The sequence below is a fragment of the Trichechus manatus genome, unplaced genomic scaffold, assembly GCF_000243295.1.
Source record: "Trichechus manatus latirostris isolate Lorelei unplaced genomic scaffold, TriManLat1.0 scaffold00065, whole genome shotgun sequence".
Taxonomy (NCBI): Eukaryota; Metazoa; Chordata; class Mammalia; order Sirenia; family Trichechidae; genus Trichechus; species Trichechus manatus.
This window is the reverse complement of record NW_004444001.1, coordinates 8,352,057-8,368,925: the sequence shown is the minus strand read 5'-3', so window position 1 is coordinate 8,368,925 and position 16,869 is coordinate 8,352,057. Positions and strand designations below refer to the sequence as shown.

At 48.0% G+C, this 16,869-nt stretch overlaps 1 protein-coding gene and 1 pseudogene across 1 annotated transcript in view; one reads left to right on the top strand and one right to left on the bottom strand.

Annotated features, from left to right (window-relative positions):
• Positions 1–716: 716 nt before the first annotated feature.
• Positions 717–1,253, bottom strand: LOC101357979 (cell division cycle-associated protein 3 pseudogene; annotated as a pseudogene).
• A 3,049-nt stretch (positions 1,254–4,302) lies between these two features.
• The window catches only part of PRPH2 (peripherin 2), a 16,521-nt gene continuing 3,954 nt past the window's right edge, over positions 4,303–16,869 (top strand). The window contains exons 1-2 of the mRNA XM_004379459.1: positions 4,303–4,902; positions 13,702–13,948. Coding sequence (XP_004379516.1) covers positions 4,322–4,902; positions 13,702–13,948 — 828 coding nt within the window. The 5' untranslated portion in view covers positions 4,303–4,321. The remainder of the gene's footprint in view (positions 4,903–13,701; positions 13,949–16,869) is intronic.

Below are 16,869 nucleotides of genomic sequence, written 5' to 3'. Positions count from 1 at the left end.
CAGTCTGATGGACCCAGTTTGGTATTTTATTGTTTTAATTTGCATTTCTCTGAGTGCTAGTGAGCTTATCTTTTCCTGATTGTTTGGACTTTCTACATTCCCTTATTATAATTGCCTGTTGCTGTCCTTTACCTGTTTTTCAAGTTGATTGCTCCCGGTTTGATTATGGATTTCTGGGAATTTTTTATTTTTTTAGGTAAACCACACACATGTATATTTGTATAGAGCAGAGGATCAAACACCAATATTGACAACGCTTATCTCTGAGCCATGGGATTTCCGGTGATTTTCTTTTTCCCTTTGTGTCCTTCCTAATTTTCTCGTTGAATGTATTACTGTTTGTTTTTTTTAAAGTATAACATTTAAAAACATTTTAAATCACTTCCTTTAATATACGAGAAACATACAAGACACAAAGAAGGCCCAGTCAAATTTTCAGTCTCAGAGTTGGTAGTTTTAAAAGGAGTCAAAGAAAACAAGCCGTTTCTCAGTACCCCAGGGAAAGAAGGGGTGAGAGGACATAGGACATCACTAGGCCCCAGGTGATTCCAGTGCCGGGGCCAAGCAGGACCTGCTTCTCTACCAAGAGAAAGTGTCGCTTTTCCTTGTCATGGTGTCAGGGTCCCAGGGAAGTTGTCATCCTGCAGGGTGCTGAACGGGGATCTCCCTAGTACCTTGTCGTTTGGCTTCTGTTTGTTACACTTAGAACCTGAAGATCAGGGAGTCTCAGGGTCTCTCAAGGGCTTGTCTGAGCCCTGGCTGGCCACAGGGGTTTCTGTGAGCTGTCCTGCTTCCTCCTTTGAAAATACCTGTTTGGAGAGGAGTTCAGTTTGGCTCAGAGGTGGCATCTGGTCCTCAAGGGATAGTTGAGTGCCCAGAGGCAAGGCCAATTCAGAAGATGAAAATGTCTCCAGGGTCAGAACAGGCTCTGGGGAAAGATTTGATTTGAGGGCTTTGGTCTCAAATACTTCCCTCAGCTGCTTCACCAGTGGGCTTGGAGTTTTGCTGGTGCTGGTCTTCATAGGGGTCCGCACAATGCCAAGGGGAGGAGCGCAGGGATCGGAATCCTGGGTCTGATTGGGACCCTCCAGCTGTTTCCCTGATGGTAGGGTTGGCTGTAGAGAGCGCTCCACCTGGATGGGAGTGCTCGAGATGCAGGCTCTAGGTGAATGACGGCTTGACGCTCGAGCCAGATGCTTGTTGCGAGGCGGGGGCCACGCTGGAGTGACTGGGACGTTCTTGGCCAAGCCCATCTCTACCAGGAAAAGTAGAGTAGGGCAGGGCCCAGCCTAGGGCAAGGAAGGGATGCCAGGCCCAAATACCACCTTTGGGTCCACAGGAGCTCCAAACGTGTATTACTGAAAGTTTGACAGGTGCTGGAGGGTCCACTTTCAAGGTGGCTCATTCACAGTGTTTGGCAAGTTGGTGCTGGCTATTGGCAGGGGGCTCAGAACCTCTCCACGAGGACCTCTCCACAAGGCAGCTTGAGTGTCTTCAGAAGCTGTGACTGGTCTCCCCACTCTGGGTTCCAAGAAGCCAAGGGGGAAGCTGCAGTGTCTTTTATGACCTAGCCTCAGAAGTCACACACATTTCTATAGTATTCCCTTGGTCACATATGCCAGCCCTACTTCAGTGTGAGAAGGAACTACATAAGGGTGTGAACTCAGGGCCAAGGATCCTTGGGGGGACATCCTGGAGAATGGCCACGACAGGGTTCAAATTTCCCCAATTGTCTGACGGTCTCCTTTTTTTTTTTTTTTTTTTTTGTACAATCTGTTTATTTGAATCAGGGTCCAAACAAGGTCCACAGCTTTGCATTTTGTTGATATGGCTCATGAATCTCTTTTAATCTCTCGTTCCCTTCTCTCTCTCTCTTTTTTTTAAATCACTTTTTGTTGTTGAAGAAACCAGGTTGTTTGCTCTTAGAGTTTTCCATTTATTGGATTTTGCTCATTGCGTTCCCATGATGCATTTCACATCTTCCTCTGATCCTTGTCTTTCCTGTAACGTGATACTTTACAGAACTTAATGATTCAGACTGAAATTCTTTGTTTGCAAAGAAATCTTCATTGGTAGTGTTGTTAAGTTTCATCAGGAGACACATATCAGGTTGTCTCTTAAAATATGTTAGTAGCTATTGATGATTATTGCCTAGCTTTGTTATTTCATTAGAAGTTTACAAAATAGTGACAAACTAACCCTATAATTCCTTCATTTACTGGGTGGAATATTTCTAAGAGAGAAGCTTTCACTTACTAACTTTTTGTTTGCCCTGAAGTACAGTTAGTACAAAAAAAGAAAGGATACTTGCTTGTTTCTTTCCCTTTATTAACAAGTATTCAGAAGTGGTTGGTTTCCCAGCATCTTTGATTATGGATTTCTGGGAGTTTTTAAAAAAAATTACATATTTAATTCTTCGTTTTATGTGTGGCAAACTTTTTCTCACAATCTGTCATTTCTTTTTCAACTTCGTTAATGATGTCTTTTGTCCTATAGAAATTTTAAATTTTGATAGCGATAGATTAATAAGTCTCTGGGTGCTACAAATGGTTAGCGTGCTTGGCTGCTAACCAAAATGTCGGAGGTTCGACTCTACCTAGAGGCACCTCTGAAGAAAGTCCTGGTGATCTGCTTCTAAATAATCAGCCATTGAAAACCCTATGGAGCACAGTTATACTCTGACACACATGAGGTTGCCTTGAGTTAATAAAATTTATTTTATTTTATGACTACTTATATATGTATATCAGAGCCCTGGTGGCACTGTGGTTAGGTGCTCAGCTGCTAACCAAAAGGTCAGCAGTTCAAATCCACTAGCCACTCCATGGAAACCCTATGGGGCAGTTCTACTCTGTCCTATAGGGTTGCTATGAGTTGGAATCGACTCGATGGCAACGGGTTTGTTTTTGGTTTATGTATGTATATGGAGCCCTGATTGCACAGTAGTTAAGAGCTCAGCTGCTAACCAAAAGGTCAGCAGTTCAAATCCACCAGCAGCTCCTTGGAAACTCTAAGGGGCAGTTTTACTCTGTCCTATAGGGTCACTATGAGTTGGAATTGACTCAACCGCAATGGGTTTGGTTTTACATGTGTATATATACATGTGCACATATCTATCTATCTATCCGCCTATCTATCTTGCACTTTCCCTTGAAAGATATCTTAGTTTTATATATTCATTCATTCATTCAACATACATTGAGCACCTGTCCTTGGCCTGGCGCTGGGCAGAGTGCCATGGGGATACCAAGAGATACCTTAGATTAGCCAACGGCTCAGATTTCTTGAAACCAGCTTGTCATTATTCCTAACTAATTATGCTTCACTATGCCCTGTAATAAGGAGGACTGGTGGCACAGTGGTTAAGTACTCGGCTGCTAACCGAAAGTTCAGTGGTTTGAACCCACCAGCCGCTCCGCAGGAGAAAGATGTGGCAGTCTGCTGCCTTAAAGATTACAGCCTTGGAAACTCTATGAGGCAGTTCTACTCTGTCCTATAGGGTCGCTATGAGTCAGAATCAACTCAACGGCAATGAGTATGCCCTGTAATGAGTCCCTGGGTGGCCCAAATGGTGAAGTCCTTGACTACTAGCCAAAAGGTTGGTGGTTCAAACCCACCCAGAGGTGCCTTGGAAAACAGGCCTGGCAATCTGCTTCCAAAAGGTTACAACCTTGAAAACACTATGGAGCATTCTACTCTGCACACATGGGTCACCATGAGTTGGAATCAACAGCAACTAACAGCAGCAGCATGCCCTGTAATGGGAGATGTGGGTTAAGGGAGAGCTGTGGGCAAGACAGAATCTTCTGAATGAGCGAGGCCTGGAAACTTGCTTCTGGGGAGACGCATGATCTCAGCCAGACCTCCAGTTAAAGCCCTTCTTCTGGCCAGTCTTGCCCTTTTTGCTCCTGACTCTAAGCCGAATCCAGAGCTTTCTGCTCCAGTGTGTACGTGGAGGCTCCTTTTGGCCATGTTGTGAGGCTGGCAGGGCTTTATCTAATGGGATGAACCTGGCTAAAGAGATTAGCAAGATGTCTCGTGGATCTCACTTTTAATCTGCAGTGTTCAGCTGTCCCTTGTTGGCTGAGAGAGGAGCTGCAGGAACGACGCCGAGGACTAGCCCCTGCACGAGCTGACTGCCTCCACGCCTGGGTTAGCGGGGCTCTCAGGCTAAGGGGGGCTCAACATGGGCAGCCCCCAGAGCAGCTCCCTGCAGCCACCTGCACCCTTCCCAAGGCCCTGAGTCATCAGCCCCCGAGCTCACTGAGGTCAGGAGTGCGAGCTTGGTTGTGGGAGGCTACCAGGACTACCCCCTGCAAGCATGGCACTGCTGAAAGTCAAATTCGACCAGAAGAAGAGGGTCAAGTTGGCCCAAGGGCTTTGGCTCATGAACTGGCTCTCCGTGTTGGCTGGCATCATCATCTTCAGCCTCGGGCTATTCCTGAAGATCGAACTCCGGAAGAGGAGCGATGTGATGAATAATTCAGAGAGCCATTTTGTGCCCAACTCCTTGATCGGGATGGGGGTGCTGTCCTGTGTCTTCAACTCTCTGGCTGGCAAGATCTGCTATGATGCCCTGGACCCTGCCAAGTACGATAAGTGGAAGCCCTGGCTGAAGCCGTACCTGGCCATCTGCGTCCTCTTCAACATCGCTCTCTTCCTCGTGTCCCTTTGCTGCTTTCTGATGCGGGGCTCGCTGGAAAGCACCCTGGCCGACGGGCTCAAGAATGGCATGAAATACTACCGGGACACAGACACTCCTGGCAGGTGCTTCATGAAGAAGACCATCGACACGCTGCAGATTGACTTCAAATGCTGTGGCAACAACGGCTTTCGGGACTGGTTTGAGATTCAGTGGATCAGCAACCGCTACCTGGACTTTTCCTCTAAAGAAGTCAAAGAGTGAGTGGCCTCCAGTCCCGGGGTCAGAGCCATAGGGGAACACAGAGGGCCAGGCCTCTGACCCGCCTCTATCCAGGGCCTTTTCTTCCCCATCAGGCTCTGTGTGCACTGCTTATTACTGCATACGTGAGGGTGTATTAGGTTGAACAAGGAATCCTGGTGGCGCAATGGTTAAGTGCTCAGCTGCTAACTAAAAGGTTGGTGGTTTGAACCCACCAGGCACTCTGTGGGAGAAAAGATCTGGCGATCTGCTCCTGTAAAGATTACAGCCTAGGAAACCCTATGGGGGCTGTTCTACTCTGACCTATAGGGTCACTGTGAGTCGGAATCGACTCATTGGCTCACAACAACAACAAAATTAGGTCGAATCATATGAAATACCCAATATTCTACTATTTTTGACTTACAAAAATGGCGACTTCCTATGATTGGACCTAATGCTTGGCTAAAGTGGGAAGAAGGTAGCAAGTTACATAAATTTCTTGGATGGTAGTCCCCAGGGAGGAAGACGTGGCCAGGAAAGTTGTCTGTGTCATGAAGTAGGGATGGGTTATTCCAAGGTCACGTACACTGAGACATTATTTGGCTTCATGTCTCGTTCACTCAGCGTAGATGGATTCAGTCCCAGAAGCTTAAATTTTCCAATTAATTCCCACGTTTTCCAATCTTTTGACCCTGAACACCCATTCCCAAGGTGTTTGTGCTTGCATATGGTGGAGAGAGCAGAGAATGGGAGCAATCAGGAGATCTAGGCTGTAGTTGTTAGTTAGCTGTATGACCTTGGGCAAGTCCCTCTGGGCCTTGCTTTGTTGTTGTTGTCCTTGTGTGCCGTACAGTCAATTCCAATTCATAGCGACCCTAGTAGAGTAGAACTGCCCCATAGGGTTTCCTAGGCTGTCATCTTTATGGAAGCAGATCGCCTTCCTTTGCCTATGTATTAAACGAAGGCTCTGGAATAGATGATCCCATAGGTCATCTCTTAGCTCTGTTCTGAGCCTGGCATATGTAGTAGATTCTCATTAAATGCCTGCTGATGTTTACTTCTTAAATCATGATAGTGCATCATGATGAAATGTTTCTAAGGTATTCTTGGCAAATGTAAAAATCAAATCCTGAGATGGGATGTAAGGAGGTGTTTGTGAGAAAGGAGAATCTCATAACTGCATGCGTACTTGTATTCCCAATGGACCGCCGTCATGGGTCTTGAGCCTGCTCTCCCTCACCTCTTCTCTCCAATTCTACCTATATCCGGGCTGAAGCTGGCAGTTCAGCTGTGCATCCCAGAATGTTTTTTCCTCTGACTAAGTCCAAGAGAGACGTGAACTTAGGACTTTGGGCACCAGCAGCAGGGTATGCTTGAAGCCTAGACAGCATTAATGAACCCCAGGTGGCTAGCTTACCTGCACTTCAAATGGAAGGGAATTCAGATTCTAGGTCACTACTTGGGACTTTGTTCTCTGTGGCTGCGGATTACTTCTAGTCTGCTACAAATCCCATTCAAGGAGAGGATTGTCAATCACTCTGGCTTTCCTGGACGACAGGTTCACAGGGACAGCATAACGTGGCCTGCCCCCCAGGAGGGATGAGCAGAATTCCTAGGGTGGGGGGCAGAGGCTACGTTTGTGAGCGGAAGAGAAGGGGCTTTTCATTTTTCCTCTGCCATTTTCCTTGATTATCGTCTGCATAGAGAAAGTCCTTGGAGAGACTTACAAAATCTCCATGTAATCCTCAAATCCCCTTTTGTCCCAGAGCGGAGTTGTCCAGATTGCTCCACTCCCGATGGTCAGCTTATCTAGATTTTCGGGCAGACATTTAGCTTGATCAAGACTGCCTCAATGTCCCATAGCAACTTGTTGGTGTGAAATTATCCTAACTCAGCTGACTTGGGAAAAAGGTTTCTCCATAGGGACAGTGGAAACCCTGGTGGTGTAGTGGTTAAGAGCTATGTCTACTAACCAAAAGGTCGGCAGTTCAAATCCACCAGGTGCTCCTTGGAAACTCTATGGCGCAGTTCTACTCTGACCTGTAGGGTCGTTCTGAGTTGGAATCGACTCAACAGTAATGGGTTTGGTTTTTTGGTTTTTATGGGGACAACAAGCAGAGAAACAAAAACAGGAATGGAAATTCAAGACAGATTCTCACCCACAACTGATCAATTTGATTTAATTTTCCACATTTCAGTCTAGTCTTGCTAACATTCACATGACAACATAGTGTAACCATAGTACAAATAAACTTTGAGTGCTTCATTTTATAATTCAATAGTATCACATTTGCATAAGGTTCAAACTGATCATATTCAATGGTTGCAGAATATTACAAGGAGACCCGGTGACACAGTGGTTAAGCATTCAGCTGCTAAATGGAAGGTTGATGGTTCGAACTCACCAGTGGCTCCACGGGAGAAAAGACCTGGAGATCTGCTCCCGTAAAGATAACAGCCTAGGAAACCCTATGGTGCAGTTTTACTCTGTACTATAGGGTCGCTAGGAGTCAGAATTGACTTGCCGGCACATAGCAACAATAATATTCCACTATTTGACTATATCAGTATACACTTAGCCATGTCCCTTAGGTAGCCATTTAGGTCGTTCTTATTTACCTTTATTCTGAATAACACTGCAGTCAACATTTTTGTGACTTTTGCCTTCTTTCTCTTTCTCCCCCTTTCTCTCTGTATTATTTCCCTAGATTAAATTTCCAGGAAGAAAATGTGTGTTTGCTTTAACTTTCCACAAAGCTGGTCCCAAGACACAATTGGTAGCACTAAAATGCCTTTCTCCTTTCCAGACCCTCCAGGGACCTCGCTCCCTTGTTGGTGTCTCCTAGTCTGCCAAGTGCTACAGCCCGAAAGGGCTGCTCTGGGGCCACTTTCGCAGAGAAAGGATCACAGCATCGTTTCTCAAACTTTAAAATGAATGGTCTGTGGACAGGGTCCATGAGGGATGTGAGGCCCTGGGGTTGTGTCCAGAAAGCGTCACAGAGTTAGCTGGCTTTGCCTGAGGGGCAGCGCCTGGGACCAGTGCCTGACACAGCCCTTTTTGGTTTATACAGACAATGGACAAATGAATGAATGATTACAGGAATGAACGAGAGAATGTAGCCTGGTACTTTACCCCACACAGGGACACTGAAATTTTTTTTTTCTATTCACATCTTAGCTACTTAATTTAGGAGTATTAATAAGTTCATGTGACAAAACTGGCCCACAAAAATCCTCCTCTGAAAAATACGAAGTATACTCGTTTTTGTGAGATCCCCAAACTCAAAACTCGCTGTTGTCGAGTCGATTCCAACTCCTAGCAACCCTATAGGACAGAGTAGAATTGTCACATAGGGTTTCCAAGGAGCGGCTGGTGGATTCGAACTGCCCACCTTTTGGTCAGCAGCCGAGCTCTTAACCACTTGGCAGGCATTTCTCTCCTTCAGGGTTTTGTTGCAGCACCATCAGTGCTAGGATCCTGAGGTGTCAATCGGATGGCAGAGTAGCTGGGGTAGGGTCTAGCAGGAGGGCAGGGGAAGGAGGTAGGGTTATCATTCACTAACAAACAAACAAACCCAGCTGCCTTGGAGTCCACACCGACTCATGGTGACCCTGTGTGTGTCCCTAGGGTTTTCAATAGCTGATTTTTGGGAAGTAGGTTGCCAGGGCTTTCTTCTGAGGTACCTCTGGGTGGACGCGAGCCTCCAACCTTTTGGTTAGCAGCCGAGCGTGTTAACTCTTTGCCTACCCAGGGACTTCTATCATTCACCACCATGATCTTTTTGAAAAGAATCCTTCTTCTTTTCTCCTTCTTACTTCCCCCACCAAATTTGGAGGATTCGGTAAGAAGGCTGGAGCGAACCCCACACTCCTCCTGGACCTCGGGACTGCGGGAGGTGATCTGGAGCCATGAACTGGTCAGAGGGTGGATAGTCTGGAGAAGCTGCCCACAGTCCTCAAGAGACACGGGTACTGGGCATGGGCAGGCGGGCGTGGGCAGGGTTCTGAACACTGCGGCTGTGCCCCTGGGACATCTCTGCCCAGAGGGCTTCCCTGAGGCATTGTTCTCACACGAAGGATGAACACAGCTCTCTACTGGAGTAGAGAAAGTCGAGGTCCTCACCCTCTAGCGTTCCCAGTGCAGTTCCTGAGAGGAGGGCTGGGTTCCCTCGCTCTGCCCGTGTTCCCAGGGCCTGCCCTAGTATGCCCCCTCCCTTCTTGAGTATCCTAGGAAACTTATAGAGATTTGTAGCCTGGGAGACACTCCTTGATATAAATACTCAGCTCATCACCTAAGGAGATCTCCGCTGCCTAGCTTTTTCTTAAGAGGGTGAGTGGGACCTTAATCTGTGGTTGGAACGAGGGCAAGCACTGAGTAAACAAGCTGATGCTTCTGGGTTGGGGCTGGTTCCAGAGGTGTGGAACCCTGAGAGGTCCCAGGCTGGGGGCCCAGGCAGCCCAACCTCCACCAAGTCAGCCTGCTTCCTCCAAGCTGATCCAGGCCCTGCCCTCAGGGAGCCCCAGGCTGAGGGGGGAGACATGGCCCTGTCCTGTGGAGACCAGCAAGGCAGCTTGTTGCTGGGGGTGAGCCAAGTGAGATGAAGAGATGGATGCTGTTTGGGAGGCCAGCCTGCCAACTGAGGGCCACCCAGTGTGTCTGCTGGCCTCAGCCCCCATGACCGCCGGTGTAACGTGTATGAGGCAGATCTGTAAGCTTTACCCCAGTTTAGGGACACCTGGAAATGCATAAGGAGAGGAGATAGGGGCCAGGAAAGGGCTACTGGGACAGGGGAGGGAACTCACACTTTCCCAGGAAGTTCAACTAGAAAAAGCCAACAGGCAGGAAGGATCTGAGGGGGCGACTTGGATGCGACGAGTGGGCAACTGCTGTGGGCTGGGGTCTGTGGTTTTGGGCGAGGCCCTGCCCACTTTGGGCCTCATTTCCTGCTCTGTAAAAGAATCTGGTGGTTTTTGAGGTCCTGTCCAGCTCTTACGTTGGATGGCTCTAAAGGAGGAACCCGTTGCACCAAACCCATTGCTGTCGAGTAGATTCGGACTCATAGTGACCCTAAGGGCAGACATAGGGTTTCCAAGGAGTGGCTAGTGGATTCAAACTGCTGACTTTTTGGTTAGAAGCCAAGCTCTTAACCACTGTGCCACCAGGGCTTCCTAAGCAGGGAGGAGTCAACATTTTCTGAGGGCCAACCAGATACCAAGCCTTACCTCCCCAAGACCCCTGAGAGGTAGATGTGGTCATCCCACCTCACACAGCTCAGAGAGGTTACATTCCATGGCTCACAAATGCAGATTTGGGGTTCAAAGCTCTGCCCTCTACTGTACCCATCCTCTGCATGGGGACGCAGCCAACGGGTCACTTGGGATACTGTGCTGGTGAGTGAGGGCTCAAGGGACAGCCCGCAAGCCAGGAAGAGGGACAGACAGCTCTGAGTTTGGAGACACCCAGCCTTGAGGAGTGTGTGTTGGGCTTTGTTGTGGGGTGGGAGGGAGAATTGCAGAGACTATGGTTTGCTCAGAGGTGTCCTCACGTGGGGAACAGGAGCCCCAAGCTGATGGCCCCTCCAACCCCTGCACAACCCCCTCCAGCCTGCCCTCTGTCCTGCCCACAAGCCCCCAGGCAGCACTTACCCAGGGCCCCACCTGGCTGGGCCCTGAGCAAGGAGCTGCGGAGCGATAGCTGAGTGGGCTAATCAGAGAACAGGCACAAGCTTTAGCCCTAGTTACTCCCTCCCCAGCCCATGTCTAACAGCACCCCCATCCCAGGCAGTGAGCTCTGCACTGGGATACACCGACAATATCAGACATGATTGTCGCCTTGAGGACCTGGTTGTTCAGTCTCCACAGTTCTTATGGTGACTGCTGGCAGTGCTGTATGGGGTCTGTCCCATTGTCACAGCTGGATTTTGGGCTCCCTGAGGGCACAGAGAGAGAGGGCAAGTGTTGTGGGCTCTTTCTTTGCAGGAAGAGTCAGCCTTTGCCCATGAGTAATAATAATAACCAAAAAAAAAAAAAGAAAAAAAACAAAAACAAAACCTAGTTGCTGTGGAGTCAGTTCTGATTCATGGAGAACCTGTGTATGTCAGAGTAGAACTGTGCTCCATAGGGTTTTCAATGGCTGATTTTTCAGAAGGAGATCGCCAGGACTTTCTTCTCAGGAGCCTCTGGGTAGACTCGAACCTGCAACCTCTGGTTAGCAACCAAGCACATTAACCGCTTGTGCCACCCAGGAAGTCTGAGTAATAACAATAGTTCATGTTTGTTGCACACATACCATGTAAGGCATTCCTCTAAGCATGTTTACATGTATCATTTCACCAGCTCCTCATGTCAACTCCATTTTATATATAAGGAAGCTGAGGCCTGGAGAGGTTAAGGAACTTGTCCAGAGGGACACAGATGGCTTATGGCAGAGCCAGAGCCAAACCCAGTGGTCCTGCCCTTATCACCATCTTGTATGCCCATGCCACCCAGGGCCATCCGCCCTCCAGGCAGTGGGTCCTGTCCACAAAGCAGAGGTCAGGGGCTTCAGGGGCTGTGAAAATACTGTCGCCATAACCCAGGTGAGGGTTGTTTCAGAACCGGGGAGGCCACCATGTGCAGCCTTCCTGGGGTCTTAATCGCACTGGAGATCAACAGATAGTTCACAGAAAATAAACCAGAAATGGCTCTTAAACACATCAAAAGATGCTTAACCTCACTTGTAATAAGAAAAATGGAAATTGAAACAGCCTGGAGGTACCATTTTTCTTTTGACTGTACTTTAGATGAAGGTTTACAGAGCAAACTAGCTTCTCATTAAACAATACACATTTTTTTTTGTGACATTGGTTGCCAACCCCACGACGTGTCAACACTCTCCCCTTCTTGACCTTAGATTCCCCATTACCAGCTTTCCTGTCCCTTCCTGCCTTCTCGTCCTTGCCCCTGGACTGGTGGTACCATTTCTCATCTACCAGTTTGGCAAGGATTAAAAGACCGGCAGCATTCTGTGTGGGCGCGGCTGTGGGGGGCAGGCTTTCTCAGGCACAGCTGGTGGAGTGCAATCACACAACACCCAGGGAGAGAAATCTGACAAGATCACAGATGGAACTACCCTCTGATGCAGGGCTGCCTCTTCTAGAAATTTACCCCCTGGATACATTCACACATCTGCAAAATGACCCATGTACCATGTTTGCATGAACAGGAGATTGGGAAAAATCCATATGTCCATCAGTGGTTTGAGCTCATGGCCCAACCACACAGCTCATTAGAGAAACCAAGGACGCTCTCCACGGGCAGAAATGAAAAATCTCTGAGACATTGCTAAGGAAAAAAGAGAGGTTCAAGACACTATGCATGTAATCTTACCATTTGGGTTAAACAAACAAGCAAACCAACACACCCTGGAAGAAAGAGAACATTTGCAGAGTCCATGTTTGCTTGTCTGTGCCTGCTGAGCTGGTCTCAGTGGTTTGTCCCCAGCCAGGGGAACGGGGGACAGGAAGGAGAGGATGACACTTTGTATTCAAGAGATTTTATTTAGATGCTAAATACTGACATCTTTTTTAAGAGTATACTTACCATTTCAATTAGCATCGTAGAAAATAATTTTCACTTAAACAATTACATGCTTTCTCTTCTCGTGTTGTAAAGGTCGGCTGTGATTATGTATTGCATTGTTCATGTGAAACTTAAAAAAAAAAAAAACTTTACTGGAGATAACATGCACACAGTAAAGTGCACAGATCCTCAGTGTGCATATCGATGACGTTTTATAAACAAAGATGCCCACATGATCCGGCTCAGGTCAGGAGAGAACACAGCCAGCCTGCCCGGCGGGGAAGGGGACTTTTCCCTGAGACTTCTGACCCCATGCTATGTATGGTGTGCTCTAAACATAGAAGCTGGAAATACAAAAGTTATGCTGGGAGTCCGCCCAGCCACCCTGACTTACCCTGTTGTGCCTGGCAGCCGAGGGTGCAGGCCACATCCTGCAGATGAGCATGGAGCTTCCACCTGGGTGGGGGCGGAGTTTACCATGGAGGGTGAGCGCCTGAGGGCAAGGACTGTGCCTGCCTTGTGTGTGTCTCCATCCCCAACCACTTGCTATGGACTGTGTGTCAGAGTAGAACTGTGCTCTATAGGGTTTTCAGCGGCTGATTTTTCAGAATTAGATTGCCAGTTCTTTCTTCTGAGTTGCATCAGGGTGGACTTGAACCTCCAATTTTTCAGTTAGCCGAGAAGGCGCGTTAGCCATTTGCACCAGCCGGGGACTCCTCTCCACCCCAGCCCCTGCACGAGCCCTGGGCCAGAGCAGGCCTTCTGGAAAATATTGAGGAGCAGAACTGATCTGGCTGGAGGGGCCTTGGTCACCAGTGACCTGTGACGGGGAGACAAGGCTGGAGAGGGGCTGGGGGCTCAAGTCTGACAGTCACAGTGCCCGGCAGAGCCTCTCCAACTGCTGCACTTCCTTCCCATTTCACCCCTCTTGCCCTCTGCCTGAGGCTTTAATTGCTTGGCTCCACAGCACTCAGCGTGGGTGGGTGAATTCCTATGCTCCCGTTCACTGGTGTCTTGGTTTAGCATCTGCCTTTCCCCTCTAGAGCATAAATTCCAGGAAGGCAGGGGCGTCGGCTGCGTGTCCACTGCTCTATCCTCAGTGCCTAGAACAGTAGCCAGCACATAGTAGGCATACAGCAAATATTTATTGTGTGAGTGAATGAATGAATAGGCTCAGCTTTGAGGCCAGGGCTGGAGGAACTGGTCCCTGGTGAGAAGTCCGGAAGCCCGTCTCAGGCTATCTGTTTCTCCTCCAGTCGTATCAAGAGCAACGTGGATGGGCGGTACCTGGTGGATGGTGTCCCCTTCAGCTGCTGCAACCCCAGCTCGCCGCGGCCCTGCATCCAGTACCAGCTGACCAACAACTCGGCACACTACAGCTATGACCACCAGACCGAGGAGCTCAACCTGTGGGTGCGCGGCTGCAGGGCTGCCCTGCTGAGCTACTACAGCAGCCTCATGAACTCCATGGGTGCTGCCACGCTTCTCATCTGGCTCTTTGAGGTAGGCCTGGGCCAGCTGGGGCGAGAGGAGAGAGGGTGCCACCTGCCCCCTTTGGGCTTAACGGGGTGGACAAAGCTGGAGAGCATCTCTCCCTCTTTGGAACCAGCCTCAGTCTGGCTGTGGGTCAGACAGGCCTGGGCTTGAACCCCAGTGCCTCTACTCTTTTCTGTTTCTTCCCCATCACTTAGAATAAATTCTACTGAGGTGAAATTCACATAACATTAAACTGTTGTTGTTATTAGTTGCTGTTGAGTTGGCCCTGACTCAGGGCGACCCCATGTGCACAGAGTAGAACAGAGCTCTCTAAGCTCTTTAAGGCTGTGACCTTTCAGAAACAGATCACCAAGGCCTGTCTTCTGAGGCAACTTTGAGTGGGTTTGAACTGCCAGCCTTTTGGCTAGTAGTCGAGTGCTTAATCCAGGGACTCCTGACATTCAACTAACCATTTTAAAATGAACAATTCAGCGGTATTTAGGACATTCACAATGTTGTGAAACCACCACCGCTGTCTTGTTCCACTACATTTTCAACACCCCAAAAGGAAACTCCATACCCATTAAGCAGTTGCCCGCCCCCCCAATCTCCCCTACTCCCCAGCCCTTGGCAACCACCAATCTGCATTCTGTCTCTATGGATTGACCTATTGTGGACATTTCATACAAAGGGAATCAGGCAATATGGTGACCTTTTGTGTCTGGCTTCTTTGACTTCGCATAATGTTTTGGAGGTTCACCCAGTGCCTCCACTTTTTGATTCTGAGGTCTTGGCAAGTTATTTAACTTCTATGTCACGTGGAGATAACAGCACTTAGCTTTGAGGACTCTTCGGAGCCACAGGAGATGGTATGTACATTGTGGGTGGTCAGTAATGGGAGCTATTTGGGTTTGTGCTTCTCTAGAGATGCCAGTCACCATTTACTTGTTGTTATTCTAATTCTTTGTGGGTTCATCTTATCTCATTTGTAAGACCCAGAAGGCCCACAGCTTCATTCCTCTCTGCAGCTACAGGGCTTGGAAGGTAGCAAACCCTCAGGCTCAGCGAATTTTTTGAATTCATTCATTTGTAGAAAGCTATTTCTTAAACACCTACAGTGTGCCAGGCACTGTCCTAGGTGCTGAACGAGAGAGTGTGTTGGTGGATGGTAGACTAGGGTGGTGGATCTCTGGTGGTGCAGTGGTTAAGAGCTTGGCTGCTAACCAAAAGATCAGCAGTTTGAATCTACCAGCTGCTCCAGAAACCCTATTGGGCTGTTCTACTCTGTCCTATAAGGTCACTTGTAAGTCAGAAATCGACTTGACGGCAATGGATTTTTTTGAAGCAGAAGACGGCACAGAGGGTGACTCGGGGGACTTATTTGAGCTAATCTGACAGCAGAAAATCTAGACTCCAAAATAAAAATGTATAAAACAAGAAACATTAGGGGCGGAAGCTTTTCCCTTTAGAGAAGATTTCCTGGAAAGTTTCTTTAAGTAAGTTGATTTCTTAAAACCAGTTGCCTTTGAGTTGACCCTGGCTCATGGTGACCCCTTGTGTGTCAGAGTAGAACTGTGCTCCATAGCGTTTTCAATGGCTGATTTTTTTGAAGTAGGTCACTAGACCTTTCTTCTGAGGTACCTCTAGGTAGACTCGAACTCCAACCTTTTGGGTTAACTGTTTGCACCACCCATGGACTCCAGCACTCTGTGGAAATTCACACTCTGTAGCTGTGCCTTCGGCTGAGATACATCTGTTCTAACTCATTACATAAAACTAGAAGGTGACTGTGCTCTAGAAAGGCTTCTTTAATGTTGATGCAAAAGGCACATTCAGTGATGATTTATTGGTCTTTGGCTCTCTGAGGCAGAGTCTTGGGATAAGTGGGTAGAATGAGGAGAGAAGCTCACTGCTAGAAGGTTAAGGGGTAGTGTCCCCTGAAAACCCATGAAAAGAAGACTAAAAGGCTAAACAGAAGTCAGTGAGCAAACAGGGTTCTAGTCACTGCCTGTTTACACTCACCTCTACAGGAACCTGGTAAGATAAGGCAGGAGCTCTGGTGGTGCAAAGGTTAAGCACTTGGCTGCTAACTGAAAGATCAGCAGTTTGAACCTACCAGCTGCTTTGCGGGAGAAAAGACCTGGCAATCTGCTCCCATAAAGCTTACAGCCCATAGGGCAGTTCTACTCTGTTCTATAGGGTTGCTATGAGTTGGAATCCATTTGATCACACACATCAACAAAAACAGTGAGATAAGGACCAGCTCACTGGGAACAGGAATTTGAATGTGCTTGACTCTTATTCAAGGTCTTTTAGTGGGCAGACCTTCGTAATAGGCACAAATGTGGCTGGGCTAACAATAGAATTCCTAGACCTGAGCCTTGCCCTCCTGTGCTTCACAATCTGGTTAGGAGAAGAAATCTATCTAACTTATGAACCAAAAGGAAGGCCATTGTCAAGTGCAAAATTCATAGTGCAGCGGGCCTCTTTCAGGAAAGCAGGAGGGGGATCAGAGTAGACACACTCACACCAAGAGGACTTTCTGGAGGAGGTGAGCTTTTCCACTTTCAAAATATTTTATCAAACTTTCAGTGGACACTGATCATTGTTGTTAAGTGCCGTTGAGTCAGTTCTGACTCATAGCAACCCTATGTACAACAGAATGAAACATTGCTCAGTCCTGAGCCATCCTCATAATCACTGCTATGTTTGAGCCCACTGCAGCAGCCCCTGTGTCAATTCATCTCCTTGAGGGTTTTCCTCTTTTTTGCCGACCCTCTACTGTACCAAGCATGATGTCCTTCTCCAGGGACTGGTCCCTCCTGATAACATGTCCAAATTATGTGAGATGAAGTCTCACCATCCTTGCTTCTAAGGAGCATTCTGGCTGTACTTCTTCCAAGACAGATTTGTTCATTCTTCTGGCAGTCCACAATATATTCAACATT